This window comes from Anser anser (genome assembly GCF_964211835.1).
Source record: "Anser anser genome assembly, chromosome: 26".
Classification (NCBI taxonomy): domain Eukaryota; kingdom Metazoa; phylum Chordata; class Aves; order Anseriformes; family Anatidae; genus Anser; species Anser anser.
In genome coordinates this window covers 4,532,810-4,559,412 of record NC_139747.1, presented here as the reverse complement: position 1 = coordinate 4,559,412, position 26,603 = coordinate 4,532,810, and the positions used below count along the sequence as shown (strand labels likewise).

At 52.9% G+C, this 26,603-nt stretch overlaps 4 protein-coding genes across 7 annotated transcripts in view; 1 reads left to right on the top strand and 3 right to left on the bottom strand.

The window, feature by feature from the left end:
• Positions 1 to 159: 159 nt before the first annotated feature.
• On the bottom strand, positions 160 to 17,042 carry TIA1 (TIA1 cytotoxic granule associated RNA binding protein). 4 transcript variants are annotated; one of them, XM_083811878.1, is made up of 13 exons: positions 16,831 to 17,042; positions 12,331 to 12,427; positions 11,809 to 11,907; positions 11,238 to 11,292; positions 11,034 to 11,066; positions 9,599 to 9,686; positions 5,930 to 6,005; positions 4,956 to 5,064; positions 4,039 to 4,134; positions 3,862 to 3,946; positions 3,005 to 3,128; positions 2,297 to 2,436; positions 160 to 1,401 (listed from the first exon to the last, which is right to left on the bottom strand). In XM_083811878.1, exons 1-13 carry the CDS (start codon positions 16,854 to 16,856, stop codon positions 1,278 to 1,280), a joined length of 1,152 nt encoding a protein of 383 aa, XP_083668004.1. In that variant the 5' UTR covers positions 16,857 to 17,042; the 3' UTR covers positions 160 to 1,277. The 4 variants fall into 4 exon arrangements, with proteins under 4 accessions (XP_083668004.1, XP_083668005.1, XP_083668007.1 ...); XM_083811879.1 differs by lacking the exon at positions 11,034 to 11,066 and having other exon boundaries at positions 16,831 to 17,041; XM_083811881.1 differs by lacking the exons at positions 9,599 to 9,686; positions 11,034 to 11,066; positions 11,238 to 11,292; ... (1 more) ...; positions 12,331 to 12,427; positions 16,831 to 17,042 and adding an exon at positions 8,729 to 8,777.
• A 419-nt stretch (positions 17,043 to 17,461) lies between these two features.
• On the top strand, positions 17,462 to 21,044 carry PCYOX1 (prenylcysteine oxidase 1). Its single transcript, XM_083811877.1, has 6 exons — positions 17,462 to 17,621; positions 17,714 to 17,920; positions 18,206 to 18,380; positions 19,014 to 19,225; positions 19,597 to 19,749; positions 20,034 to 21,044. The coding sequence occupies exons 1-6, from the start codon at positions 17,531 to 17,533 to the stop codon at positions 20,690 to 20,692; spliced, it is 1,497 nt and encodes a 498-aa protein (XP_083668003.1). The 5' UTR covers positions 17,462 to 17,530; the 3' UTR covers positions 20,693 to 21,044.
• Positions 21,045 to 22,720: 1,676 nt separating this feature from the next.
• Positions 22,721 to 24,297, bottom strand: SNRPG (small nuclear ribonucleoprotein polypeptide G). The gene is made up of 4 exons (XM_083811885.1): positions 24,163 to 24,297; positions 23,515 to 23,537; positions 23,165 to 23,289; positions 22,721 to 22,894 (listed from the first exon to the last, which is right to left on the bottom strand). Exons 1-4 carry the CDS (start codon positions 24,192 to 24,194, stop codon positions 22,844 to 22,846), a joined length of 231 nt encoding a protein of 76 aa, XP_083668011.1. The 5' UTR covers positions 24,195 to 24,297; the 3' UTR covers positions 22,721 to 22,843.
• A 1,228-nt stretch (positions 24,298 to 25,525) lies between these two features.
• Positions 25,526 to 26,603, bottom strand: part of FAM136A (family with sequence similarity 136 member A) — a 1,520-nt gene continuing 442 nt past the window's right edge. Inside the window, exons 2-3 of the mRNA XM_083811884.1 lie at positions 25,869 to 26,009; positions 25,526 to 25,758 (exon numbers count right to left, since the gene is read on the bottom strand). Of these exons, the coding sequence (XP_083668010.1) occupies positions 25,570 to 25,758; positions 25,869 to 26,009 (330 nt within the window). The 3' untranslated portion in view covers positions 25,526 to 25,569. The remainder of the gene's footprint in view (positions 25,759 to 25,868; positions 26,010 to 26,603) is intronic.

Below are 26,603 nucleotides of genomic sequence, written 5' to 3'. Positions count from 1 at the left end.
AAAATGTGGTTTGGCCTCCAAACCTCACAAGAGGCATTGCCCAGCTGACATCACATCAGCATCGTCAGCATGAGACGTTCCTGCAGCCACGTGGAAGGTTTTTTTTTTGGTGTTTCTGGTGTTTTTTTGTAAAGTTATTAAAAACAAGAGAAGAGGAGGTTGTATTCAAAGACTACCAAAGTGTATATTTGATATCCACATGCAAAAAAAAAAGAAAAAAAAATTATGCATAAATCAAGGACTCTGCATCCTACCTTTAAATAAGGAAACATACAAAGTTTGCTAACGTTTGTGCAAAATATTAATCTGCTAAAATATTTTACAGAATCAGTACATGTAAATGTAGAAATCGGTAAGATTAAAAAAAAACAAACAACCCCAAGCTGGTTCGTAGGTATTCATCACATTTTAGTAAGAGTTGTAACAGGGTTTTCGGTGTCCCGGTACACATCGCAAAAGGGTTTTTTTTCCACCAGAAGATTAAAAATCCTCTCGCGCGAGCCCGGCAGGGGCTGCTGTAGGCACCCGCTCGCAGAGAACACAACGTGCACCACGCTCGGTCCGTCGGAGCGGTCGGGAGACGATTGAGCATCGAGCGGCCCCCGCGTCGTGATAGTTTGGGTAACGGTCGTAAGGCAAAAAGACAACTCCGAGAAAACGCTTCGATACAAAACGATGTAAACGAATAACTTAGAGTCGAAAACCCGGTGTAACAAAAGCGGAGAGATGGACACTTTATACAAGAGGCTCTTTTTAAAACAGACTTGTGCAAAGGCTGAAGACGGAGCCGTCCCCAGAATTCACACGCTTTTGGCTTTTCTTTTTGTACAACGGCTTTTATAATACATTTTTTAAATCATTCGGAATGCAAACTAAAACTGCACGCTACTTCCAAGGAAAAAAAGTTTGACAATTGTGCAATTTCCTGCCCCAATTTTAAGTGGCAGTAGTCCCTGCATTTGCTGTGTTTCAAACGTGGATCTTAAGAAACACATATAGAAAGGAGGAAAAGAAGGCAAAAGTTGGCAGACATCCAGCATCTCGTTTTTTGTGATTTTTTTTTCTGTTTTCTTTTTTTTTTTTAAACAATGTGGATGACAATTTCATGATTAAAAACGCTTTTTTTTTTTTTCTCTCTCTCTCTCTCTCTCTTAAATAAATACACTGTATCTGACACTTGCACTGACTTGATCTGGTAATTCTTTGCGGTAAACAAAGGCTCTGCAGCACTCGTCGCAGCCTCGAGCCCACCAGCCTCCGGCTTCAGAGTCCTTTTCTCACTGCGTTTCGAAGCCTGCCATGCGGTATCCAGTTTGGTTGGTGATCACGCTCCCGTTCTGCCCCTGCGGTGGCTGAACTCCGTAGTTCGCGCCCATCCACGCCGCCGAGGACTGCGTCTGGCTGTTGGGGAGGAAAGCAGAACGTTAGGTGAGGTTGTGACTCGGAGGGAGAACTCGCGGAGAGCGGGAGCGAGAACGGACATGCCCGTGTGAGCGACTCCTGGCCCTGGGCGGTGCCATCCAGGATCTGCACATGATTTCCTGATCTACTCAAGCCCAGAGCGAGCATGCCTTGGCACCCGATCCGGATTTTCCAGGGATATCAGGCACTGGTGCTTCTGCTGGAAGGGGACGGGAAGGAGTTTCACACCTGAACGCTCAGCTCCACGGCAGGTGGGAAACTGAGATGTTGGGGCTCCCTGGCCAAGCACCCAGAGGTGCTGGAAAAGCTCGCGCGTTCCTGGCGTGCAGGAATTAGGGGCAGTCAGAAAGAGGAATGGTCAAAAAGAAAACAGCAATCGGAATTTGTGACAGCAGTCCGGAAACTGTTTTTAAGGGTAGGTGTGTGTTCCTAAGCAGTGAGACAAATGATGTGGGCAGGAGGAGATCTCTCTGATGCTCAGGGCAGCCAGAGCCGAGAGGTTTGCTGCCAGCAGGCCCCTCAAGAAAGAATCGTTCCACTACTGCTCAGAAGGCAATAATTTAGCACAGTGACCTGTATTCACTGCTTCCACCTGTATCGCATTTAATGTCACCGCTCAGAAACCCAACAGCTGTTACCGGCAGCGAAACGAGAGGATTTCACACCGGCGGCACAATCACCAGACTCCCTGTCTGGCAAGACTGCGATTCAACTCCCGTCAAAGTTCAAGAAGCGCTTCAAAAACGACTTGGTTGGAAAACAGAAATTCACGCGCTGCTCTCCAAAGGAGGAGAGAGCGCGCGCTCCCCCGCAGGAAATCCCCCGCCACCCGGGCCGTGACCACAGGCACGAGGGCCGAGAGGCCGGTACTCACTTGAAGCCCTGCTGGTTCCACGCCTGCCCGTACATCCCGTACGCCGGGACCTGCCAGCCGTTGGGCATGTACTGACCGATCTGCGCGTTGCCGTACCACTGGCCCCACTGCCCGTACGCCTGCGGGTAGCCGATTTGGTTCTGCAAGGACAAACGGCCCCGTGTTAAGCGGCGCCTGAGAGTGCTGCCATTTACAGCCTCACGATTCGCTCCGCCTGCCGCATCTGCCTGCGGTGGGAAGCTCGCGGGTCTGCTCGCTCAAATAACTCAGAAATGGAAGCGCAGATATTTAGTAGGACATTCCTTCTGAGCGCACAAACATTTAATTGCTCGAGTTTCACCCATAAACGAGACAGCTGTCTCCTCAAAGAGCAGAGCCTTTCCGCAGAGATCCAGGAAAGAGCAACGGCACCAGCGTTTACCTTCATGGCAGAGAAGGTGTGCCACGTGTGGACAACCTTCTGCAAGCTTTCTTCAAAATTTTGCATCACAAATTTTTACGTAGCAAGCTTCCACGTGTTCCAAAGGATTTTAAATCCCTGACTGTGCTTCAGAGAAATACTTGCTAGAGAAATAAGTGGTAACACAGAAATCACGCGTGCTGCATCGTCAAACTAGCAAGCGCAAGGGCTTTACAGCCATTTAGCAGGTTTTTATGAGACAAACTCAAAGCCTTCGTCTCTGACATTAGCAGAGCAGTGGTTCTGACCTGCTGGACCGGACTGATCATGTCTGGCGTTTCCTTGCCCCAGTAGCACTTCACCACGTGTCCTTCTATGGTTGTTCCGTTGACAGAAACGATGGCGTGTGCAGCGCTCTCATGAGAATTAAACCTGTTGACACAGAAATCGTACCAACGTGAACAACTCGGTGAGCAGCACCTAGAAGTAACTCCGAGAGAGCCCCACAGCCAGCAGCACGGGTTTAGGTTCTGCTAGAAGAGCAGGCTGTCTGCAGAGACTTCTTCTCATCACCCCCAAAGCAGAAGGACTGCCAGGCTGCGGTCAGTTTTCCTGTCTCAGTGGCGTAACTCGTTACACTATCTCTCGGTAAACAAGTTAGAAAGTTTAACAGCAAGGAGAGCAAGTCCATTTATAATTATTATCTGGAGCCTCGCCGACAAAGGGATGAGGATGCTCCCAGAAACGTCACTGAAACCGACTGTCTGCCTCAGTAACTCAACTGTGAGATTACAAAAAAGGAATAGTCGGGGACCTGTTACGATTAAGGCTACTGCAGCACTGCTAGGTAAGGGCAGACCAGCATAAACGAGTCCCACATTAAATATCAGTACCGGCAGACATGAGACTAAGGCCGGGTCTTCTCAACAACCCTCGCCAGCAGAATCACCCTAGGTCAGAAAGCAAGAGTCTTCTGCCAGACACGTCTCCGGCAGCAGACAGATGTGGCTACAAGCACAACGGGTTGTTTATAGCTGAGGCTGTTCAGACTGAGTTCAGGTTTTTTCCTTCCGCTCATGGCAGAAGCTCTACAAGCCCTAACTCACTCTTCAGATGAGGCTGCAGTCGGAGAACCGCTAATTTTCATTAAGTTCTTCAGCCTTACCGTACGAAGGAGTATCCTTTATCGGGGAAGACTCGAATTTCCATTATCTGCCCGAACGGAGAAAAGGTCTGGCGCATTAGCTGTTCTGAAGCAAGAAGGAGCAGAGCGTCAAAATGAGGTGACGGCGGCATCACCTGGCGTCACGCAACGGGACACCGCGTTTCGGAGACGCGATACCTGTCAGTCCCGAAGTCACGCCTCCGCAGTACACAGTGCAATTGCTCGGGCTGGATTGATTGACCACGTCATCGTAAGACAGCTGTTTGGTGTTTGCTGCAAGAGATTTTGAAAGAGTTTTTCAGTCGATCGCACACGTGTTATGCAACAATTCCGATCCCAACAGGCCTACAGTGAGGAGCCAGGCCGCCAGAGCTCGTGACAAATATTTACCAAGGTCAGCACTTTCACTTGGGTATGTCTGGCCGTCTATCTGAACCACAGAGTGGTGAATTAACGTCTCAGACAGACGCAGCCTCCAGACCTTTGCTCTATAAAACACAGAGCAGCAAGTTCCTGTTAAAGGCTGGCGTGTTTACTCACGGACACGAGACACTGGGCACAACTCGCCAACACCCTGAAAACAAAGGGTGGCACGGGGCAAGAGGAAAGTTTGGCCCAGAGTACGTGACTTCGGGCAACAGCTCCTGCGTGGGACAGGCTGCTCGGGACAGGGACACTGCTGTGAACTTAAATCCACATTTCAGGCCTATCTAATAGGTCCAATACACCTAATTTAAAATCTCTCCCGTGGAAATGCTTTCATACAGTCCCACCTGCTCTCTACCACAGCAGGAAGCCATAAAAATGAGGGAGCAAAGTTAAAAAAAAATAACAGAGTCACCCCAGTTGTCCTGACAGAAAGCCAGCTCCCAAACAAAGTGTGCAGAAGCTTGATGAATCCCCCTAGTGGCAATCGAATACAATCATCACAGCTTGATTTATTCAGGAGTTTTGGAAGCGTTCAAGAGTTTTTGCTTTTTGAGTACCCGCTTTCCCTTCTCCCCCCATCTCCAAACACGGGGATTTTGCAATTTTCGCCTCCTCCCCACGTGTGTGGTGGGAGGTTTGCAGAAGGCCCAACTGACCACACTCACATTCGTAGGTACTCTTTGGAGCCGGAGGTTTCCTCGTTGCCCAGTTCGTTCTGATTTGCCTTCCACCAAGCCACTGACCACCCATCTGCTGAATAGCGTTCTCTGCATCCTGCCCACGAGAGAGGGAGGGAAAAAAAAACATTCCTGACATCTCTTTCTTTTGAGATACAGGCACATGAGTGAAGTCACCACACACCTCCCCTGCCTGACGTCTGCAGTTTGCCAAAAGAAATCTTCAAAGAAGGGGTTTTAGGGAGGAGAAAGGGCACTGTTAGGCTTCACGGAGCACATCGAAGGCTGCCTACAGCAGCACACCCGGTTTCTGAAGTCACACCCCATCCAGCTGACATTTCAGCAAGGTTTCTTCACCAAAACCCGTACCAAAACCTTCAGCTCAGCTGGCGAGCGGTCTTCCAAGCAGGTCGCTTTAACCTCAGCAGGACAGAACTTTTGCTATTAACTCATTGCCAACGAACAGCATTTAACACTTTGCCCTAATTCACTCCACAAAGAGACTGACAGGTGTTCATGGCAGCCTGTCCGTTACCAATCCACCAGCCAGGAAGGAACATTTGCTTAGCAGAACTCTATCCCCACTCGTTCGGTTTTCTTCCTGACATTCCTCAGCTTCCACAGCTATGAAAATCAACAAGCTACAGAGCCCTGTACAGGTCTCCCAAGATAAAAAAGCCTCCGAGAAGCCATCTACTCAGTAAAAGATCCTGCCTGATATACAAGAGACGTTCTCTTTGTCATTTCTGCACCTCACTCATTTTGATGTCACTTGCTATCAGGGCTGAAACAGTAAAGCAATACTAAAGTGCTTTGCCAAACAGACAAAATCATTTGCCCCTCGACAGGAGGGGAAACTGAAAACAGGGCGAGCTGGAGACCAAAAATACTCATTCCCTGGAGCAGCTGCAGAAAACCACCACCCACTTTTCAGAGGCGCTCTAGACCGTGCCGCAGCTTACCCATTTATTGAAGAAGGAAACGAAGCCATAGCCTTTGGATTTTCCCGTTGCCATGTCCTTAACCACACGCGCATCTCTAAAAAGCAGAAACAAGAGGCAGTTAAGCACCTTGCGAAGCCAACCTCGCTAAAATGACAAGTTGAGTCACATGTACAGCTTATTCTCACGTTTCGCCTCTACTAAAGTCAACTGTTTATTGCACCAGCAACACAGTCAAAGCAAATGGCTTCTTTTCTAAACAGAACTTTACTAATGCTTTGCCAGGTAGTAGCAAAATTAAACTTAATTTCGTAAACATGCAAATCAATAGCTTCTCTAACAAACGTATGTACTTTACGACAGTTGGCTCCCGCTTCAAAACGCTTTTACATACTGTTAAGACACAAAGCATGGTCAAAGCAGCTATTCAAAAGAATCACTGAAGCCACGTAGCTGACTAACATTAGCTGAATGGCTCTCTTTAACCATGCAATTTTTAAACTCGCTATTTGCCAACACATTCTACCTACTCATTCAAAATATTAAATAGAAAAAATGAAAAAAGATAGGAATTAAAAGGCATACGTCGCCTGTTAACTGAATTCTTTAATTTTCTCAGGTCAATTCGTTACCCCCTTTTTGGACTGTGGGCAGCTGTAAATTTTGAGAGATTGACATTTTCAGAAATTATTGAAGAAAATAAAACACCGAAACATTTATGTTTTAAACTACATATTACAAATAATTTAAACTGCATTTGTACAACAGCAATCATACAGGACTGATTGGAAACTACAAGATATAAAAAAAAAGCAAAAAAATAAAAATAAAATTTATAAAAGTAAATAAGAAAACTACAACGTTTGTCCACTGTGAACTGTAGCTTGTAGTTAGCCATGGCAATTCTGTCCATTCTTCAGAGACACTCTGCAAAATAACCAGAGCCCTATTATTTGAGATTGAGTTAAAAAGAGAACCCAGCTACAAGAGCTAAACCCCACTCGTGGAATGTCATTCTACAGTGTTTCTCAGGCAATTTGCGTACGAGTTAGCCGAGGGCTGAGATGCTCTCGCCTACAGGCCACCCTCTCCTCCCCTCCTTCGCCCCACACATACAGGCAGTAAAGAACAGAAACAAAAACAGAAAACCAGTCAGAAAGTCATGCAATGTAACTTACGTCTGTATAAAATTATACGGTTCAGAGAAACTAGCGTAACATGTGCACAACATTTAGCATTCCAAGACTGGCGAGAAAAGTCACAATGAAGAGAAGGTTCGTTACACTAATTTATCTGTTTTATGCCTTACGTTAACTGCAAATGGTGTTATCATCAGCTTATTCCGGTACACGTAAGCCCACAGCACCGACACCATCATTAAGGCCCGAGGAAAAGACCTCTTCCAATGCTAGAAATTTTATTTATTTATTTATTTTTTGTAATACCTCCCCCCTCCCTTTCTTTCTTTTTTTTTTTTCCTTCCTGGTTTAGGTCTGAATTTGGGTAGTTTGTTACAAATTGCCTGAGAAGAGCCACTTGGGTACTTTTAGATCGGTTTGCTCTGAATAGCCTAAAGAGGGAGGGGGGGGGAAAAACTCATCTCTACTTACCCTCAACTGAAAACTTTGAAAATAAGACTTGAGAACAAGTGAAAACATGCGTACAGCAAGCATAAAAGGAAACCACAATGAAAGTGTGCTTTTACAGTGATTAAAAAGTTCAGATGCAAAGAATTACCAAAATTTCTTATGTGCTAATCATGCAGTAGTTCAACCTTGGTTTCATAAAAAAAAAAAAAAAAGCTCAGTTTAACACCAATGAAAACAATGTTTAAAAAAAATATATCAGGAAATATTCCATTAGCACCACATTTCCAGAAACTAGTCACTGATGAGGAACAGGTCAAGTCAAGTAGCTTCATTCGACTGTTCAAGAGACAGTAGCAATATTTATTCCTTCAGGTTAAATTTAAGTAAGTAGAAAATGAAGGCCCCTTCTGCTTTATTTGACCCTCTGGTGGAACAAGAGTTTAAGAGTTAAAATGGGGACAATTTTTAAACTAGTACTCTCGTTTTGGACTGGCAGCTTAAGCCAGGGCAAACTGCAGCTTTCGATTTGTTGGCTTCACAGCGGTGTGCTGAGGAACCCAAAAAAGAGCACTGCTCACCCTTCCCTGCCACCACCACTGCTAGGGAAGAGAAACCTCGTGCTCTGCAGAGCCCGGTCAGCAGCCCCGCACCTACACGGCAGCAGCTCTGCATCCAAAAAGCTCCCCTGGAACAAAGGGGAATGGGGACCGTGGAGCAATGTTCTCTATCATTTCTGCTCCCCTGGGTGATAATTGGAAGTTACTTTTTGCCCCATGCTCAGGAGGGGTTTTGTTTTGGGTGTATTTGTTTGGTAAAGAAGAACATCTGCTGAGAGTCACCCCGGAACCCCACTGCTGAATAGGTTGGGGCAAATTCGTTCGTAGCTCCACCACATTCACGCCAACGCAGCCACCTACTGCTCCCTGCCTCTCGTTCTCATTCCAGCAGCAAAGCGCCAGTTCGGACCTACTTGAGAGTCCCTCACGCCTCCCATCCAGAGCACATTTGGCCGTGAGGATAAACTGACTCTCCTGAGGAGTCTGACCCTCTACATTTCCTAGATGACAATTAGAAGATGGAGTCAAGCTTTACAGTTCTCTGAAGCAAGCGACATTCAGATCACTTTTTTTTTTTTAAACCTTATCATAAGAGGAAATCAAGCTGGCATTAAAAGAGTAATACACTGGACTCTGAGGGAAAAACAAAAAAAAAAACAAAAAAACAAACTTACTTCAATTAAATGCTTCACTACACAACACTCCAAAGCACTCTACGTTCTCTTACATCACCATCAAGAAACTTCAATGTCCAGTACAGACAACACTACAAGGAAAATTAATGGTTTACATTTGGAGGATGGAATGAACGAAGTGCTCCTTACTGCTACACCCTGAATACAACAAACCGGCAGGCGGAGACCTGCGGCCACAATTCCCCGTTTGTACCACGTTCACTTGTTACACCATCGCTCGGCACAACTGATGAGTGCAACTCGCTGACCCAAGGCGCCCCGTGCTTTTGGCCAAGCCCTTCAGGTCACGGGCTGACAGGCTGACACAGCGCCAAACACTCTGAGGCCACTCGAGCTGCAGCCTTCAGGTGCCACGAGGAGCCTCGCGCTGGAAAGGTTTTTATTTTGGGGGAGTGGGACTTTGAACTGCCAAAAAACGGATGCTACCGGTGGCCTGCACGCCACGGCTAACAAAAAATCCAAAGCCTCACGAGACGTGAACATGCAAACGGACTCAGTCACAAACTATAAAGCGTGATGCTTAAGTGGTTGCCCAGAGGGCAAGTTAAATGCTTAACCCCAGGTTTATGTATCTTTTTTTTCCACTGTTGCTTTGCCAAACAATGCAAGGAGTATAAACCAAAGCGAGTCGGGTGCAACTGTTCTAGGAAAGCAGAACGAGCTACTCTAAAGAAATCTCTTTACACATCCCTGCTTAATACCCAACCTTTCAGACTCGAGTTGCTGTATGAACAGATGAATGTATATTCCTGCACTCTGTCAACTCTCATTTTTTACTTACTGAAATATGAGGCTGCCTCCATTTAGGAGAGAGAACTTTTAGTTTATTTACCCTCTAAAGTTACTTACGATATTCTTCCAAATGGCGCAAAAGCTGCTTTAATATCTTCAGTTGTGATTTCTGGGCTGAGGTCTCCAACAAAGACATGGAAATGGTCTTTTGGGGAAAGAGAGGAAAAAGGATTTTAAAGTTTGAAGAGAACCCCTCAACACACACACACACACAGACACGTGCGCACACAGAGTACAGCACTCTCATATAGCATGGATTTCCAGGTCTTAACTACTACATGAAGCCTAGAGTTCACTATGAAACAGAGAATTTACTACTGCTCGTGACAGATCCGCTGCCTGGTAGCACTATACAGTCAGTAACTTTAAATATACTAGCGTGACATATGGCATTTACGTTTTGTTTTTACAAACCGCTTTTAAGACCAGTCACCATTTACCATAAAAAGTCTTAAACTATTTACTTAACGTGCCAAGACTACAAGAAAATCTCTCTCTTGGTACGCTAATGTTGTTTTGACACGTTACGAGATTAGTTATACAAAACGCCATCGACTGAAACATCTCAGTTTCAATAAACGCACGGTAACAGTCATTCTCGAGCAGGACATACTTTGAACCTAGCTAGCCGTCCGATTTAACACCGTAGGTTGTGAAGAACAAATCAAAAAAAAATACCTTGCATTGCAACAGTTTGCTGTTAAAGAATTTGAGTTCTCAAAAGCCCCGAGTTTTGGTTGCCCAGCCATTACACCATGTGAATCCATGTGAATTCAATGTGTGTGAATCCATGTGCAAGTGAACTAAGACTGAAGGCAACAGAACGGAAAGAGTAATCCCTTCAGTTTGTATCAGATCCATCAGAAACGCGCACCAAAGAGAAACAAAAATCCTGCCTCTGAGGAGTCTTCCACTACGACCAAACAATCTCTCACATACCATCTTAGCACACACAGGCTCATTTGTACTTTATTTGTACTACAGCAGGCGAGAAACTTTCAAGGCTGCTAGGATGCTGATGTAGTTTAACCCCACTTGGCTCCAGGAATTCCAAGCTGGCCGAGAAAAGCAGCGCTAGCTAAGCTTGCCACGAGTGGGCAGTGATGAAGCCCCGTTTTGGAAGAAGTCTACACGCTCCCAAGGAGTCTGAAGCAGTGCATACTGAATGAGCCAAGTATTCTGCCTCAACAGCAGGGGAAAAGGTGGTTTTTTTGGGGTTTGTTTTAGGGTTTCTTTTTGTTTTTATACACATATATATATTTCTTTATTTTTAATCTCACAATTGCAGTCGTAACAAACACCTCAACACCAGCACCAGAATTAAACAGTGAACACTAAGCTGCTTTCTGATGCCACAGGGAAACGAAAGGGAAGTCTCTCCATAAAAAAAAAAAAATGAAATAATGATGAACAAAAAACCCCACACAGAGCTTCAGGTGGTTAGTGAATACCCTTGAGAGATTTCATTTTATGTTTAAGAAGATACAATTACCTTGTGAACGCAGTGTGTTGACAACGGTACTACCTGATGACAAAGATTAGATTTGTTCTTAAGTTCATTAACACAAGCACATTAAATAATATCTTAGGATTATGATCAAAACATTACTGCACATAACCGCACGACGCTTACTGTTTATGTTTAAAAGCTACCGGTACAAATCAAGCAACCGCTCGAAGCGTAAGCGACACTTACTGCTCGTATCTTTCTTCTGGCTGCTGGGGGTCGTTGCCCAGTTCACTTTGACCTCCTGCAAACATCGGGTGTCCAGGTTAGACCACGGCAATCGCCACCGAGCACAGATACCACCAGCATTTAACTCTGATGCTACAGATGTGCAAGACTCAAGGGAAAGCTTAAGCTGACGACGTGTTTTTTTTGGGGGAGGGCTTGCACTTCTAAACTGCATCCTCCTAGCTAAAAGCACAGCGGGTGAGCGTGCCTTGCCTACGTATTTTGGGTGGCTGGGAGTGGGTTTTTTTTGCAGGGATGGGGAGAAAGGGATGTTGTCCTGCTAAGGCCAGCGCAGTTAAAATATTCCTTATGGCTCCTGTCCTCAAGCCCTCCGCAATCCTACTCTGAATTCTTCCTACAACAGCCAAAAAGGCTTCTCTGGTCAGCCACGCCACGCCGAGGCTGCTGTTCAAACCAAGTGCCTAACGCCTGCAGTGCATCCGCCTCGCCTCGCGTGGTGTTTCTCCCACGCAACCTGAGATACAGCCTGCGTTTTCCAGCTCCAACTCACCCTGTAGACATGACAGCTTACCTTACCCATTATCTTCCGGCCATTCATAGCAGCGAGCGCTGCAGCCGCATGGCGATGCTCATAGAACTCCACAAAACAATAGGGATCATTTCCAGCTGTCTGATAGAAAAGAAAAAAAAAGAGATTTCCGATCAAAACCTTTTCAAGCTGTATCCTCACTATTATTCTCAGCACCTTACCTGTTAACTCTAAACATCTAACTAATCTAATCCAAACACTAACAATGCTGCAGGGGGTTTTGGTTCTGCTTTGAAAAGGTTTAAGTATGGCCCCAAAAGAACTTTTTGGACTTAATTCAGAACATCCCCATGGATTAACCTGCTCAGTCCCTTTCAAAATGCCCTCCCCCATCCTTAAATTATACCAGGAATTGGGCCAGAACTACGTGGCTGTGATCTCCACCTTTCCTACATCCCCTTAAGGCGGTCACGCCGTATTTCCAGGCGAATTCTGAAACCCTCAAGAAGGACCCAAAGCCGTCAGCTCTAACGAGCACGGAAATAATTAGGCGAAGGCTCTTACATCCATGATCATTTTGCAGTTTTTGCATGGTCCAATCTGGCTGAACAGCTGGAGGATTAGAGCTTCGGTCACATCTCTTGACAGGTTCCCCACATATCTACAGAATCAAATAAAAGGTTAGAAGCGCAGATCCTAAAGGAGGGGGAGGCAGAGAAAAGGGATTTTAAGCAGAAACACCGAAACGCGAGCAATCGAGACCCTTGGCAGGTCAGTGCTGTGCACCACCAACTCTGACTCTTCCCCAGAGAGCGATCTGGCAACTGAAGCAGCAGTAGGAACGTGGCCACTGGGCTAACAGGGGACAAAAGCCATGGAAGGGAACAAACCCCACCCGAAGTCGTCCCTCTAACACCCAACCCCACCAGGCTGGCCTGCGAAAACGAAGCGTGCACCGAGTTGGGGAACAGCAGGGCGCAAATGGTTTGCTCAGGGCAGGCAGCGACAGCGCCTGTCCTCGGTCCCACCCAAGGTCTGTGGTCCTAAAATTCCACCCTGGCTCAGAGTCGAACAGGACACCCCACGCGGGCACCCAACAAACTCATTTTCACGTATTGAATTAGTTACAACCACCACGGGCTGCCATCGCTCAGTAAGCGCCACTTCCCCAGCCATCCTAATAGCTAAATCCGGTGTTCAGTGAGCATTTTACACAACGTTTAGCCAGTTCCTTTTAAAAAAGGACTTCTGAAAGCCCTGAAACAACCAGGGGTGACTGTGCTAAGCGTGGGCATTCTCCCCACCTTCCTTCATTTGAAAGGATCGGCCTTACGGAGCACAAATTCTCCCCCCTCCCCTTGACTTGGGATTTTTACAATACTTCTGCATTCTCTGCAATGAGGAACGTAAATCCACAGGGATTTTTTTTTTTTTTTAAATCCCAAATCATGAGATTTTTTTAAGCAAGCACGCGGACAAGCACGCAGAAACCTCAGCTCCGAAGGCGCAGCAGCACCTTCCCGCAGAGGAACGTCGCGTGGCCAACCACGGCCTCTGCAGGGAGAGCCTCAGCCACGTCGCGCTGCCCAAACCCCGCCAGCAAACCTCGATGCGAGGGGTGCAAAGGTGCTGTAAGAAAACCAGGCAGCAGAAGCAGCGCCTTCTCGCTTTCCTTCCGTCGACACAAAGCTTCGGGCAGCCTTTCTGAAAGGCAGCAAGACACACGGCCTGGGTTTCTGTCAGAAACCACCCAGTGAGTTATGTATAAACCAGGTGAAAAACTATTTTAGGGACGAGCCAGAACTGCTCTCCATTTTAAGCAGGTACACGCTCCAAGCTTCACCAGCATCAGCCCTTCGAGGCACAGGGCGAGGTCTTCCTGCACGTCTGACGAGGTTTCCTTAGCCAGAGGAGGGTTTAGTGCATTCGTTAGGACAATTCACACCGGGACACTCCACCCCCCAGCCAAGAAGCGTAACGAGCAGGGCTTTTTCTCTCTCCTTCTGCAATATCATCGTGATTGGGATTAATAAATAAGCCCAGGCACTGCGCAACGACCCTCTCACGTGACCTCCCGGGGCTAAGTTTATTAACAGTTTACTTATCGCTGAAGTGTCCTAGGCACGGTGTCTGCACCCCGACCTTTGCCCTAACGCTGGATGTTCGCTTTGATAACCACACGTCGTATTAAGCACTCCCTACCTGCAGGTCAGATTTAGCTGGAAAACACGGGATTTAGGTAAAAGACCCCTGACAGTCCCACGGATCTCTGCACAGCTCCAGGCCTTCCAAAACGTTTCCATAAAGCCCAGCAACATACATGCATACGATACAATCTGTGTGATTACACGCTAGATATTGACTTATTCGCTTCTGCACAAAGGTCAAAACCTATTTTCTCAGCTTCCTGTGCGCAGATATCCCGAATTTCCTGAAGAAATGGCCAAGACAGCCCTAAATGGCCACGCAGAACAGCGCACGAGCGGTCTGCACAACACTAAGCGAAGGAGGGGCGCTGTAAAGCGCATCCATCGCTCGGGGAAACAGCTCGACACGATACAGACACAGAAGCAATTTGCTGGGGTTATTTGGCAGCGTAACCTCGTTACCTGCGGCTGCACCCGCCTGCTGCCGGCCCTCTGCAGCCCCCATGTCTGGGGAGGTTCCTCCTGCCCACCAGCACACAACCCACGAGTGCTGCACCACCACGCAGGCTGAGATTTAGGGGAAAAAACAGAGCCGTAACCCACCGGGCAACAACCCCGGCGTTACTTCTGATAAATCCCGCAGCATGCTGAAACTACACCCCCTGCGCTGCACCTGAGCGGTCTGAATAAACTGATTTTTCCCACAGGGATCCGCCAGCGTTCCGTGGCAGCTCTGCTCCTGTGCGGATGCTGCCTGGCACACCCGGACCTCGCCCCGCAGGGATTTTCCAAGAAGTGAGCCGGGTGATGCTCCACCTGGAGCAGCTATCCTCGGAGCAAGAGGCCTGTCGTCTCCTGCGTCTTCTTACCCCTGTTTCCTGCTAATTGGATTCTCGGGAGTGAGCCAGGTCCTGCTTTTCTTTGCAGATGAAGGGTACACGATGCAGGGCACGCTATGCACGGCCCAGGGTGTATTGATCACCATGCGTCTTCTTGAAAAGTACTGCTGAACTGTTAGCACTTCCTGATCTTTTTCGATGCACAGAGTAAATCAGAGGTACACGTGCTCGAGGAGCACGTAAACGACAAACAAGAGCTCTTTGCCAGGTTCAAAAACACTGTCTGCCTTGTAACTGCTCTTCAAATTCATCATCTCTGCCGTTGGAGAGCGGCTTTCGAGGACAGTAAGTGGCCACGTGAAGGGAGCCCCTTCCCCAGGAAGTCATCTACATAAGTAACACGGCTCCTAACGTTCGCCAACACGTCAAGGCTCCGACATCTCCCTTCAGAGAACAGGTTACACGGACATCGCAAGAACGAGGCGTTATTTCCAACAGCATCTGGAAACTGTTCCAGAAAAACTACTTAAATATGCTAAGGGAACTAAAAAGGCACGTTTGTGGGTACCCGGCTGCTTCCTCGCTTCTTCACAATGCACCAGTCGAACAGGGAGCAGCAAAACCCACATCCAGACGGGATTTCTGGAGCACTACCTCCAGAAATCCTAGTGCGAGCAAATATTTAGCACACGCTTCGGACCCGAGCCAGAATTCAGCAGCGTTTCCTTCTCTCAAGCTGCTCGCCCCCAACCCGATCTGCGAACCTCGCAACAAACCCTCTGCCCAACTGGGGGACGCCGAGCAAGGCGGCTCAGGGGAACACAGCTCATGGCACGTCGCTCAACGGTGAGCTCCGCAGCTCAGAAAGCTGGCCGTGTTTGTGCAACACGCCGCACGTGCTCAAGGACAGGTAATTCCTTCCCTCGAGCACGAGCTGTGCGCTGCCGAGACCACTGCAGGCAACAGCTTCGTGGGGACTGGGGGGGGGAAAGCCGCCTAAATAAACACACCGGCATGCCAACAGGTCTGACCTGTGTTTGCGGACGCTAAGAATAGTCTGAAGGCGCGAACCAGGACAAGGGGATCGCACACACGTGGAGGCAAACAGAGGGTTTACCGCTGAGGAAAGCCCGGAGCTGAGGAGCTGGCCTAAGTCACGTAAGAGCCTTGTTTTCCTCCAGGTACTCAGCCAAGCCATTCAGCAGCCCTCGGGACAGCTGCAGCCGTCGTCTGAGGGTAAAACTTTCCCCTCAGCTTGGCAAGAGCCTCTCTCCCTCCTCCTTCCTCCCGCCAACGTGAAACAAAGATCACAGTGGCAGCCGATACACAGATGCAATAGAAAGGCTGGTGAGCCCGTGATTTCACCAAATCCTAGGCTTAATTAAGGGAATCAGCTCCAGGTGAAGCTGCCAGGGAAAGGAGGGAAACCCACGCCACCGTCTGCACCAAACACCTTTCAAACCCAGCCAGCCACAGGAGCAGCAGCCGACCAAAAGCCCAAATGACAGTGACGGGCGCCAGCTGCATGAACACCACCAGAAAAAGCTCCTTGTGATTAAAGAAACCCCTATTTAGGGCATTTAGCAAGGCACGGAGCTGCCTTACAGCTACAAGCAGCTCCACTGGAACTAAGAGGCTCGCAGCATGCTTTAGGGGCACTTGGACAGGAGCCGATTTGGGGCTCCCTGGGGTTTTTCCTCAAGCTCCTGAGCACCTCGCTGCGGGTCCTGCTGGGCGAGTGCCTTCCAGGCCGGGGCTGCCTCCTCGCTGACCTACGGGCAAGATGCTCGGAGACGCCCACGCTGAGGAGGGGAAAGGGAACGGGGGCTGCGAAGGGCAGAGCCCCCAGGGGAATGGGGCGGGGGGCACGGGCAGCCCCTGAAGGGTTGGGGCCAGGCGCCTTGAGGCCCGAACCGGAGTGGGGGCAGCCGCCAGGCCTCCCCCTTCCCGCGGCTCGATCGTGGCGGAGGAGCCGTGAGGTGAGGTGAGGTGAGGAGAGCGCCCGGGGCCTCCCCTACCCCGCCGAGCCGGGAACAAAAGGGAGGCGGCGGCGGCGGCGTCGCCCCCTCCCCACTCACAGGGTTTTGGGCATTTCATCCTCCATGCCGGCTCCTCCTCCTCCTCCGCCGCCAGCCAGCCCCGGCTCTTCACGCCCGCAGCCGGCCCCCTCAGCGCCTCACGGCAGCCCCGAGCGCCGCCGGCCCCGCCGCGCCCAGGAAGCCCGGGGGTCCTCACAAGATGGCGGCGGGCGGCCGAAGGGGGCCCGGCCGGCCGAGAAGGGGCCGCAACGCGCATGCGCCGCCGGGGCTCGGCCAATAGAGCTCGCCTCCCCGCCCCCCTCCCCTCCGGCGGCGCAGGCGCAGGAGCGCCCCGCGCCACCTCAGCGTGCGCGTGCGCCCGGTGAAGAGACGTGAGGGGAGGGGGAAAGAGGGGGGGAGGCGGCGGTTCTGCGCATGCGCCTCGCTCCCGGTGACCGCCGTAGCGGGGGGGTATCGGCGGTGTTTGCGCCCCCACCTCGCTGTCAGGGGGGCGGGGCAGTGCCCTCGGGAGACAAAAATAATAAAAATAATAAAAATAATTAAAAAAAGTAGAAAAAAAAGACGATAAAAATATCGGTGCGCCGCCCGGGAATCGAACCCGGGTCGCAAGAATGGGAATCTTGCATGATACCACTACACCAGCGGCGCGACTGGAGGCCTACCCCGCCCCGCCGCCTTTAGCCCTGCGCCGCCCCGCCTCAGCGGCCCGGCCCGGCCCGGCCCGGCCCCGCGCAGCGCCATGGCGGCCGCCGGCCTCCTGCTGCTCCTCGCCGCCCTCTCCCCGGCCGCCCTGGGCCGAGGGGAGCAGCGGGGTGCCCCCGGGAGGATCGGTAACGGCGGGGCTGGGGACCCGGGGTGGGGGGGAGGTTCTGTGGGGGCTCCGCGCCGCCCTCGTCTTCCTCACGGCTCCTCTTCCTCGCAGCCGTGGTCGGCGGCGGCATCGGAGGCTCGGCGGCCGCTTATTTCCTGCGGCAGAAGTTCGGGAGGGGCGTCCGGATCGAGGTGCTGGAGAGGGAGGCGGTGGGAGGCCGCCTGGCCACGCTGGAGGTGGAGGGAGAGGGCTACGAGGCGGGGGGCTCGATCCTGCACCCCCTCAACCTGCACATGAAGCACTTCGTCAAGGAGCTGGGTGAGTGAGGGCAAAACTTCGCTTTGTTCCCCCCCCCCCCGCCCTAAAAATCCCTAAAAATCCCCCCACGACGCTCCCCAGCGATTCCACACACGTGTCTGAGACAGGCGGGCCCCCTCGTAGTGGGGGCCTGCAGGTAAACAAACCCCCCTTCCCTTTTTTAATAGCAACTCCGGGACCAAATCGTAACCTCCAACTGAAGCTAAAACTCTCAGGAAGCTAAAATCCGAGCCCTGAATTCCGATCTCACTAAATTACCTATTTTTTTCCACCCCTCTTCTCAAGGCCTCTCGGCTGCCCCCGTGTCCGGCAGCCTCGCAGGCATTTACAACGGAGAGGAGTTCGTCTTCGAGGAGAGCAGCTGGTACATCGTCAACGTCCTCAAGCTCCTCTGGCGCTACGGCCTCAACCCCCTGCGAATGTACATGTGGGTGGAGGACATCCTGGACAAGTTCATGCGGTAAGGCGGTCGCCTCGGCAGCTGGAAGCCACCTGCTGAACGCTGGAAGTTACTTACAAGTGGCAGAAGCACTGGGGGGGGGAAAGGTTCCTGGCTGAGGGAATAGGTGCGGGGCCTGCTGAGTTGCAAAAATGGGTGAAATCGTCCCATTGCCACTGAGAAACGAGGCTCTGGTTGCGCTCTCTCTGTTGCTAATCTTTGCCTCATCTCTTTTAAGACAGGACTTACCTTGATCTTTCTCCTTAGGAAACGTGCTGCTGGCAGAAACGTGGGTTGGGGATCAGTTGTTCCATTGCTCGGGCACCCAGGTGCTGAAGATCATTTAATTCGTAGCAGTGCTCAAAGCCCTTCCCTTAGGAAGGGGGAGCAGATTGAAAATGGGGTCTCTTTAGGCCTGTTACCACTTAGCCTAGGTCTTGGCTGGAAGGACGAGCCCTGCTGCTCCCTTCAAAGGCTGTAAAGCTCTCGGGAGCCCTACCCCAGGAGGCACCGTGAGATTCTTTTCATTTTCTAAGGGCAGCAGATAATTAACAGCAATCGAACACTTGAATTCTGTTTCCAAGATAAGAGTGCCTTGGCTGGTGCACGTGTTCTGCAGCTGGTGCGAGCGTATTTCCTTTTCTCTGGCTAAAGGATCTATCGCTACCAGACGCACGACTACACCTTCAGCAGCAACGAGCGGCTCCTTCATGCCCTCGGAGGGAACGACTTCACCCGGATGCTGAACCAAACCATCGATGAAGCCATGCAGAAAGCCAGCTTCTCCCACAAGTTCATAAACGAGGTGGTTTGCCCGACCATGAGAGACTATTATGGGCAAGGTGTCAACATAAATGGGTTTGTAGGTGGGTGTCTCGTAGGTCCTCCCCCTGGGAAAAGGGGCGCGCAGGGCGGAATGGTGTCCTGGTGACCTTGTGCTCTTCATACCGTGTGTGTTGGGGTTCCTGCTTCCTGGGCTGGGCCGGTGCTGGCAGCAACCTATTTATTTATTCCCTACCCCAGAACGATTCCTTCCGCTGCCCTCCCTGCCTGGGTTACTGGGTTACTCTGGCAAATGAGCAATCGCTTGCTAACGTGACCTACTTAGTCCTGTCATTAAGCAAGCTCTGTGTCCCGACGGGACACCATTTCCTTTAATTTTCCACTTGCTGCTTCAAGCGTTTCCCTACAGAATGGTGCCGGACAAGCAGTGCTAACGATCGTGGTTTCCTTGTAGGTGCTGTGTCTCTGGCGGGGGCAGAATCGGGCCTTTGGTCGGTAAAAGGGGGAAACAAACTCGTCTGCACTGGCCTCATCTATGCCTCGAAAGCAGAAGTTATCTCCGGTACGGTTTTGTCTATAGAGCCCAAAACCAGACCCAGATCCACAGGTGAGTTGCATTTGTTTTCCCTTTGGTGGGGAGGAGAACGCTGCCCAGCTGCAGCTCTGGTCGGACCAAAGCCACCGTCTGGGCTTTCTTCGGTCTTTTAAGATGAGAAAACTGGGCTCTGTTCAAAGCCTAAGATCACAAGCTAAGCTTGCACGACTTCAAAAAGCCTCAGCTCACAACAAGGCGTGATAAACCCAAGTGGGATAGTGTTGAAAAGCGGGAAGGACGGAGGGGATTTCCCCCAGCGGTGGAACAGGGTAACCGAGCTCTTCTCTCCTCCCCAGGGGACCCCGTTAACCTCTACCAGGTGACCTACAACACGACGGCGGGGGTGACGGGGGACACGTACGACATCGTCGTCATCGCTGCTCCGCTGAACAGCAAGATCGCCAACATCACCTTCAAGAACTTCAACCCTCCCGTCCCCGAGTTCTCCAGTCCCTACCACCAGATCATTGTGACCTTCGTGCACGGGCGCTTAAACACCTCCTTCTTCGGTTACCGCGACCCTTCCGCCTTTCGTTTCGGTGCCATCTTCACGACGGAGAATCCCAAACTCTTCATCAACAGCTTGGGGGTTGTGTCTCCTGTGGAAAAAAAGGGCGAGGGAGGAAAGCTGCCCACGCAGTTGGCCGTCTGGAAGGTGTTTTCGGGGGAAGCGCTCACCAAAGAGCAGCTCGGCTTGCTTTTCTCCTCCTACGACTCCGTCAAGGTGAAGAAGTGGCTGGCGTACCCGCACTACAGCCCCCCGGAGAAGTGCCCCCCGATCGTCCTCCACGACAAGCTGTACTACCTCAACGGCATCGAGTGGGCCGCCAGCGCCATGGAGATGAGCGCGATCGCGGCCAAGAACGCGGCGCTGCTCGCCTACCACCGCTGGTACGGGAACGCGGAGATGATCGACCAGGAAGACCTGTACGAGAAGCTGAAGACGGAGCTCTGAGCCCCGCCGGGCGCGCGCCGTGGCTGATCAGAGGCGACCAAAATTAACGCCCGAGGAACGCCTCGCTCGGACCTGAGGAGGAGCCACCCAGCCGCCTCCCCGCGGGCACCACTCGACTCCAGCGGTAATTAAAAGGCGGCAGGCGCTTTAAACGAACGCTCCCCGGCAAACCGCTTGCTCTGGCCCTGAGCTTTAAATGCCACGTTGACCCTAAAGCAATCCTTCTCAACAAGGAGCCTGCCCAACCCCGGATCTGCATCGCTGTGCTCAGCCGAGCCCCGCTCCCTCAGACCTGTGTGTGTCGATTTCCTTCAATTGGGGAAAAAAAAAAAATCAACGTTTCGGCCCCAAACCTCTGTGCCTCAATCGTTTTTTTTTAAGGGTATATCAAGTAGTTCATTTTTGGGGCGGGACTGGCGCAGTGGAAATTGCGGATTCGTTTTTAGTTTTTAATTTGCGTCCAGAAGTACTGTGAGCTGGGGGGGGGAGACAGGTCTGCTGCTAGCTGAGGGAGGGCGAGAGTTGCCAAAATGGGTGGGAAGTGGGCAAAACGCCCGCTTTTTGTCGAGGTTTAGCTGCCTGCAGCAGGGGCCTGCTTGGTTTTAGCAGCTAAACTTGTCGGGAGAAGCCTTTCTGGTCCCTTGACCGTACCCTAACGCTGCTGTGAAACCTTAACCGCCTCTAACTATGCAGAAAACGCTGGGCTGTCATTAAAAATAAAATCAGCGCGCTGGTTTGAAGGGACGCTGGAGGCGTCGCCTTGAGCTGGCGGCTGGGTTGCGTTGCGCTCTCGCGGAGCCGCTGCCGGGCCTTCATCAGGCACGTTCTGGTGTAGTCATCCTCGGCGTGCCCCAGCGAGCGCTACAGGGATGAGAACTGAAGGAGTAATGTCAGTGCCAGCGGTTACTGCTGCTGTTAATCCCAGCAAAGCCCTTTCTGGACAGTAACTCCTCTCTGATGGAGAAAAGGGTAACGAGTTGTCTGTTAGTTAGCTGCAGGGGCAAGGCTGCGCTCACCCGGAGAGCTCAGGCTCCTTAGCAGGCCCCCACTAGCATTGCCTCGTGCTAGGAGCGATGAATTTAGCTAATTAAAGCTAAATTGCAGAACAAAAAGCCAGCTGTAGGCTTGTAAACCCTGCCTGCCACCGGGTAGCAGAGAAATTCAGCTGGAGTCGCGCGGGTAAGGTCTCGTTTACCACGTTCCAATTCCTGCTGCTGTCCCTGCTTTCCTCCTTTTGCGCTGCTTCAAGGCTTCTGGAACCCACCTCGGGCAGGGGCTGAAAAGCAAGCTAAATATTTATATTCGGCTATAGGATGAGTATGTAAATATTTATAGTCGTGGGGCTAACGAACGCGCTCAGCCCTGGCGCGTGCCTGCGGTGCTGCGCGTAGCAGGCTCCCGAACACGTCCCGTAGCTGCTGGGGTGCTGGAGGAAAACGTTTGCACTTTCCTACAGCTTTTGGTGCCTTAAAGGTGCTCGAGGAACTGCTTGAGCCTTTTTTGTTAAAACCAGTAACAAAAAGGGACCCCCAAAAAGAGTCCTGCTCAGTGGGGGCCTTTAAGGGGCGCTGACCGGCTCACAAGAACACCCCAAAAAGGCCAAGTTTTATTTAGGAAGCTCCAAACGTTTCTGCGCAGCCCCTGCAGGCGCTGGGTGCGTGCCACAAGCGCCTCCATTGTCCCGGAACAGGCGCTGACGCCACGGAGCAGAAAGAGAGCAAAGTGGTTGTTTAAAACCCTTTATTTAAAACATTTCCCCCTGCCAGGCAGCCCCGCTCAGCACAAACGCTCTCCGGCGCTGCCAGCAGAGGGGAATTCACCATTTTCTTGGCAATGGAGACCCAACGAACAAGGCTCAGCTTTGTTGCCTGTTTTTTAGGGGCAGCAAACCGAAGGTAGAGCCATCTGAACATCCTCTTGGAGAGATTTAGCATCCTGGAGGTCTTCCCCGAGGTTTAAAGCTACTGACACGCCGCTCTGCTCGCAGAAGTCACGCTCCGGCTACACAAAAAGCCCACCTTACACGAGTTACTTCAACCATTACAAAATTTATTTAAAAAACAAAATAAGTTTACACTACTGAACACTGAACAAGTTTTCACTCCGAGTTCAGGGAAGGGGATACACAAACCACGGCAGGTTTCGCTGGCTCTACACTCGCTCCAAAGCTTCCAGCATGATGATGCTGTTCCCTCGTATTACCTGCGAAGAGAAGTCAAGAGCAGTGAGGCGACGCAGTGTTATCCGCGGCCCTGCGGGCTCCCCCCCTCCTTCACGTTTCTTTTCCCACTACACGCAGCTCAAAATCGAATCCCCCCACAAAAAAATAAACTCATCTGAATCCTAAAATCCAACAGAACAGACACATCTGCTTTCTAAAATGTGGCTTTTTTGGACACACACTAGTTTTGTTTGTGCAGTGGTGCAGAGTTTGTTCCCCTCTGCCCGCCGCAGTGCCCCCGCAGCACTCACCACCATGCCGATGTTGTTCTGCTGCCCTCCCTGCGCCATCTCCACGCACTCGTCGATGACGAGGTTCATGAAGGGATCGAAGCCCCGCAAAATGCCCTGCACGTGGCGGCCGCCGTTCAGCTTCACTGCAAGAAATGCGTCAGGTGTAAAGGGCAGCGCGGGCAGGCAGTGGGGCTCCCCATGAGGGAGGTTCTGCGTGGGTTTTTTTTTAGTGTGTGTGAGGGGAAATTAGAGCATCACGTCGCCGTGGGGTCAAAAAACCTCCCTAAAAGCAGGAGATGGGATGCGGGTTGGCATTAACGGGGCTCGGGGGGGGTGACACGGGGGCACAGCGCGGCGCCGGGACTTACGTGAGAGCTTCTTGTCCATGAACCTGCAACGAGACGGGGAGGAGGTGAGAGGGGCTGAGGTGGGGGAGATCTGAGGGGAAGGGGGGGGGGGCTGAGGGGAAGTCTGGGGGAAAGGGAGGGGGATTGAGGGAATGTTGGGGGGTCTGAGGGGGAAGGGGGGGGGTCTGGGGTGTGAGGGGGGGAGGCCTGGGGGGAAAGGGGGGGCTGAGGGGGAAAGAAGAAGGCTTGAGGGAGAAAGGGGGGGGGTCTGAGGAGAAAGGGGAGTGGCTGAGGGAATGTGGGGGGGGTCTGAGGGGGAAACGGGGGAGGTCTGAGGGGATGTGGGGAGGGTCTGACAGGAAACGGGGGGCTCAGTGGAGGGATCTGAGGAGAAAGGGGGGGGGTCTGAGGGGAAAGGGGGGGGGGCTGGGGTGTGAGGGGAGGTCCGAGGGAATGTGGGGGGGGGGATGAGAGGCAAGGGGGGGCCTGAGGAAAAGGGGGGGGGACACGGCCGCCATGACACCGGGCCGCGGGGCATGCCGGGAACCCAGCGGACGGCCCCGTGCCCGCCCCCCACCCCCCAATTTTTCCATCCCCCCCCCCGCCCCCGCAGCCCCTCCCGGTGCCCCCCGGCCCGGCCCCGTCCCCCCGCCGCCGCCCCGCGCTCACTTCTTCAGCTCGGGCGGGTGCGCCTTGCTCATGGCGTCCCCTCCGCGCCGCCGGCCCTCACGCAGCCGCGCGCGCCGCGCTCTGACGTCAGCACGCCGCCCGCCTCGGCCAATCGCGCCCGCCCCCCGCGCCCCCCGCCAATCGCGCTCGCCCCTCGCCGCCCGCCCCGCCCCCCCCGCCCTTCGCGCCTCCCCGGCGGCCAATCGGCGGCGGCGAGGGGAGGCGCAGGCGCGCGGCGCCGGCCTGCACGTGGCGCTGCGGCACGTGGCGCCGGGCGCGCGGCGGCGGCACCGCCGGCTGCAGCGGGGTCGTTGCACCGGGCGTTGCACCCCTGCTGCATTGCACCTTATTGCACCCTGCATGGCACAGCCGCTGCATTGCACCTTATTGCACCCTGTATCGCACGCGCCCTGCATTGCACAGCCACTGCATTGCATGTTATTGCACCCGTTGCGCTGCATGCGCCCTGCATTGCACGTTGTTGCATCCTGCACCGCACCCCCTGCTGCACTGCACCCCTGCTGCACTGCACCCCACTGTGTGGCACGTTATTGCACCCTGTATTGCACCCCCACTGCATTGCGCCCCTGCTGCATTGTTATTTTACCTGCTGCATTGCATGCCTGCTACACTGAAAGTTGTTGCATCCGCTACTTTGCACTTTAATGCACCCCCTGCATTGCACACACCTGTACAGCACACCCACTGCATTGCACATTATTGCACCCACCGCATTGTGCACTCCCTGCATTGCACGCCCAATGCAACGCACGTTACTGCATCCGCTGCACAGCGTGCACCCTCCACAGCACACCTACTGCCCTGCACACCTGCTGCATTGAACATTATGGCACCCGCCGCATTGCACGTCCCCTGCATTGGATGTTATTGCATGCCCCCTGCATTGCACGCTACTGCACCGACTCTATTGCACATTATTGCACTCACCGTACTGCGCTTTATTGCACTGCCTGCATTGCACGCGCAGACTGCTGTCCTGCCTCACGCGCACACACCGACGGTCGCCCTCCCCACGGGCAGGCTGTGCTCAGCACACACACAGGGGCCACGCCTCCATTGCACACAGGCACAGGGATCGCCCCTCCATTGCGCATACACACACACACGTGCAGCCATCACCAAACGCACCCACCATGCACGCGCACACGCACAGAGGCACCATCGTGCACCCTGTGCAAACACAGGGCTCACCCTACGCCATACAAAGGCGTCATCCGATCCGCTGCACGCCCGCACGGCTCCTCCTGCACCCCCTGCACGGCTGCTGCTGCAGGAGCCCCCCCCCCGAGGGCTGCAGCCCCCCGACCCCGAGCGCCCCCCCCGACCCCGCAAGCAGGCCGAATGTGGCTCCTCGCCTTTAATGAGCACGGCGCCCCCGGCACCCCGCTACTGCCGGAGGGCGGCCAGGCTGTCCTTCATCTTCTTGGCCATGGCGGGGATGAGGCGCAGGTGGTCGTCCCCGCAGGCGGCCACGCAGGCGTCGAGCTGGGCGCGCACCCGCGCCTCCGCGCCGCCTGCCTCCAGCGCGTCCTTGGCTTTGTCGTTGCAATGCAGCGTGCAGCGGCTCAGGCGGTCCTGCAACGGGGACAGGGACGCACGGGGGGGATGGGGGTGTCAGCAGGCTCAGGCACCCCCAGCCTGGTGCCGTGCACCCCGCTCCCCACCGCGGCCGTGTTGTTCCTCACCTGGAAGCGCTCCAGCTCGCCGGTGACGATGGCCTGCGCCTGGGCCAGGGGTGCGTGGCACCGCTCGATGCACTGCTGCACCTGCTGCATGGAGGCCGTGCCGTTCTCGCAGCACCGGGCGCTGCACCGGAACATGGCGCCCTGCGAAGAGCTGGGGTCAGCGGCGTGCAGCCCGATCCCCCCAGGGACCCCCACGCCTCGTGCGAGCGCCTTGCAGCAGGCAGAGCTTGCGGTGCTGCTGCGCGCGGAGCCGGGTGCGACCCCCTCGGGCACTTGGGGGGGTGCGGGGGGTGCACTGGGGGGGGCACAGAGGTTGCACAGGGCGTGCACGCAGGGGTGGGGGAGCGAAGATTGCAGAGGGCATGAGCTGCAGGGGTGGGGGGGGGGCACAAACCTTGCACAGGGTGGGGGCGCACAGAGAGCTTACACAGGGCGTGCACTTGGGGGACACAAAGGTTGCAGAAGGCACGAGCTGCGGGGGGGGGGGGGGGGCACAAAATTTGCACAGGGCATGCTGGGGGGGTTGCACAAACCTTGCACAGGACTGGGGGGAGGGGGCAGAAAGCTTACACAGGGCAAGCAATTGGGTGGGCGCAAAGGTTGGACAGGGCAGGCACTTAGGGGACTCTGGGCTTGGACTGGGAAGCACTGGGCGTGCACTGGGGGGGCTCTGGGCCTGCACCGGGCGCGCACGGGACAGCCGCAGAGGTTGCATGGGGGGGCCCAGGTGCTGCA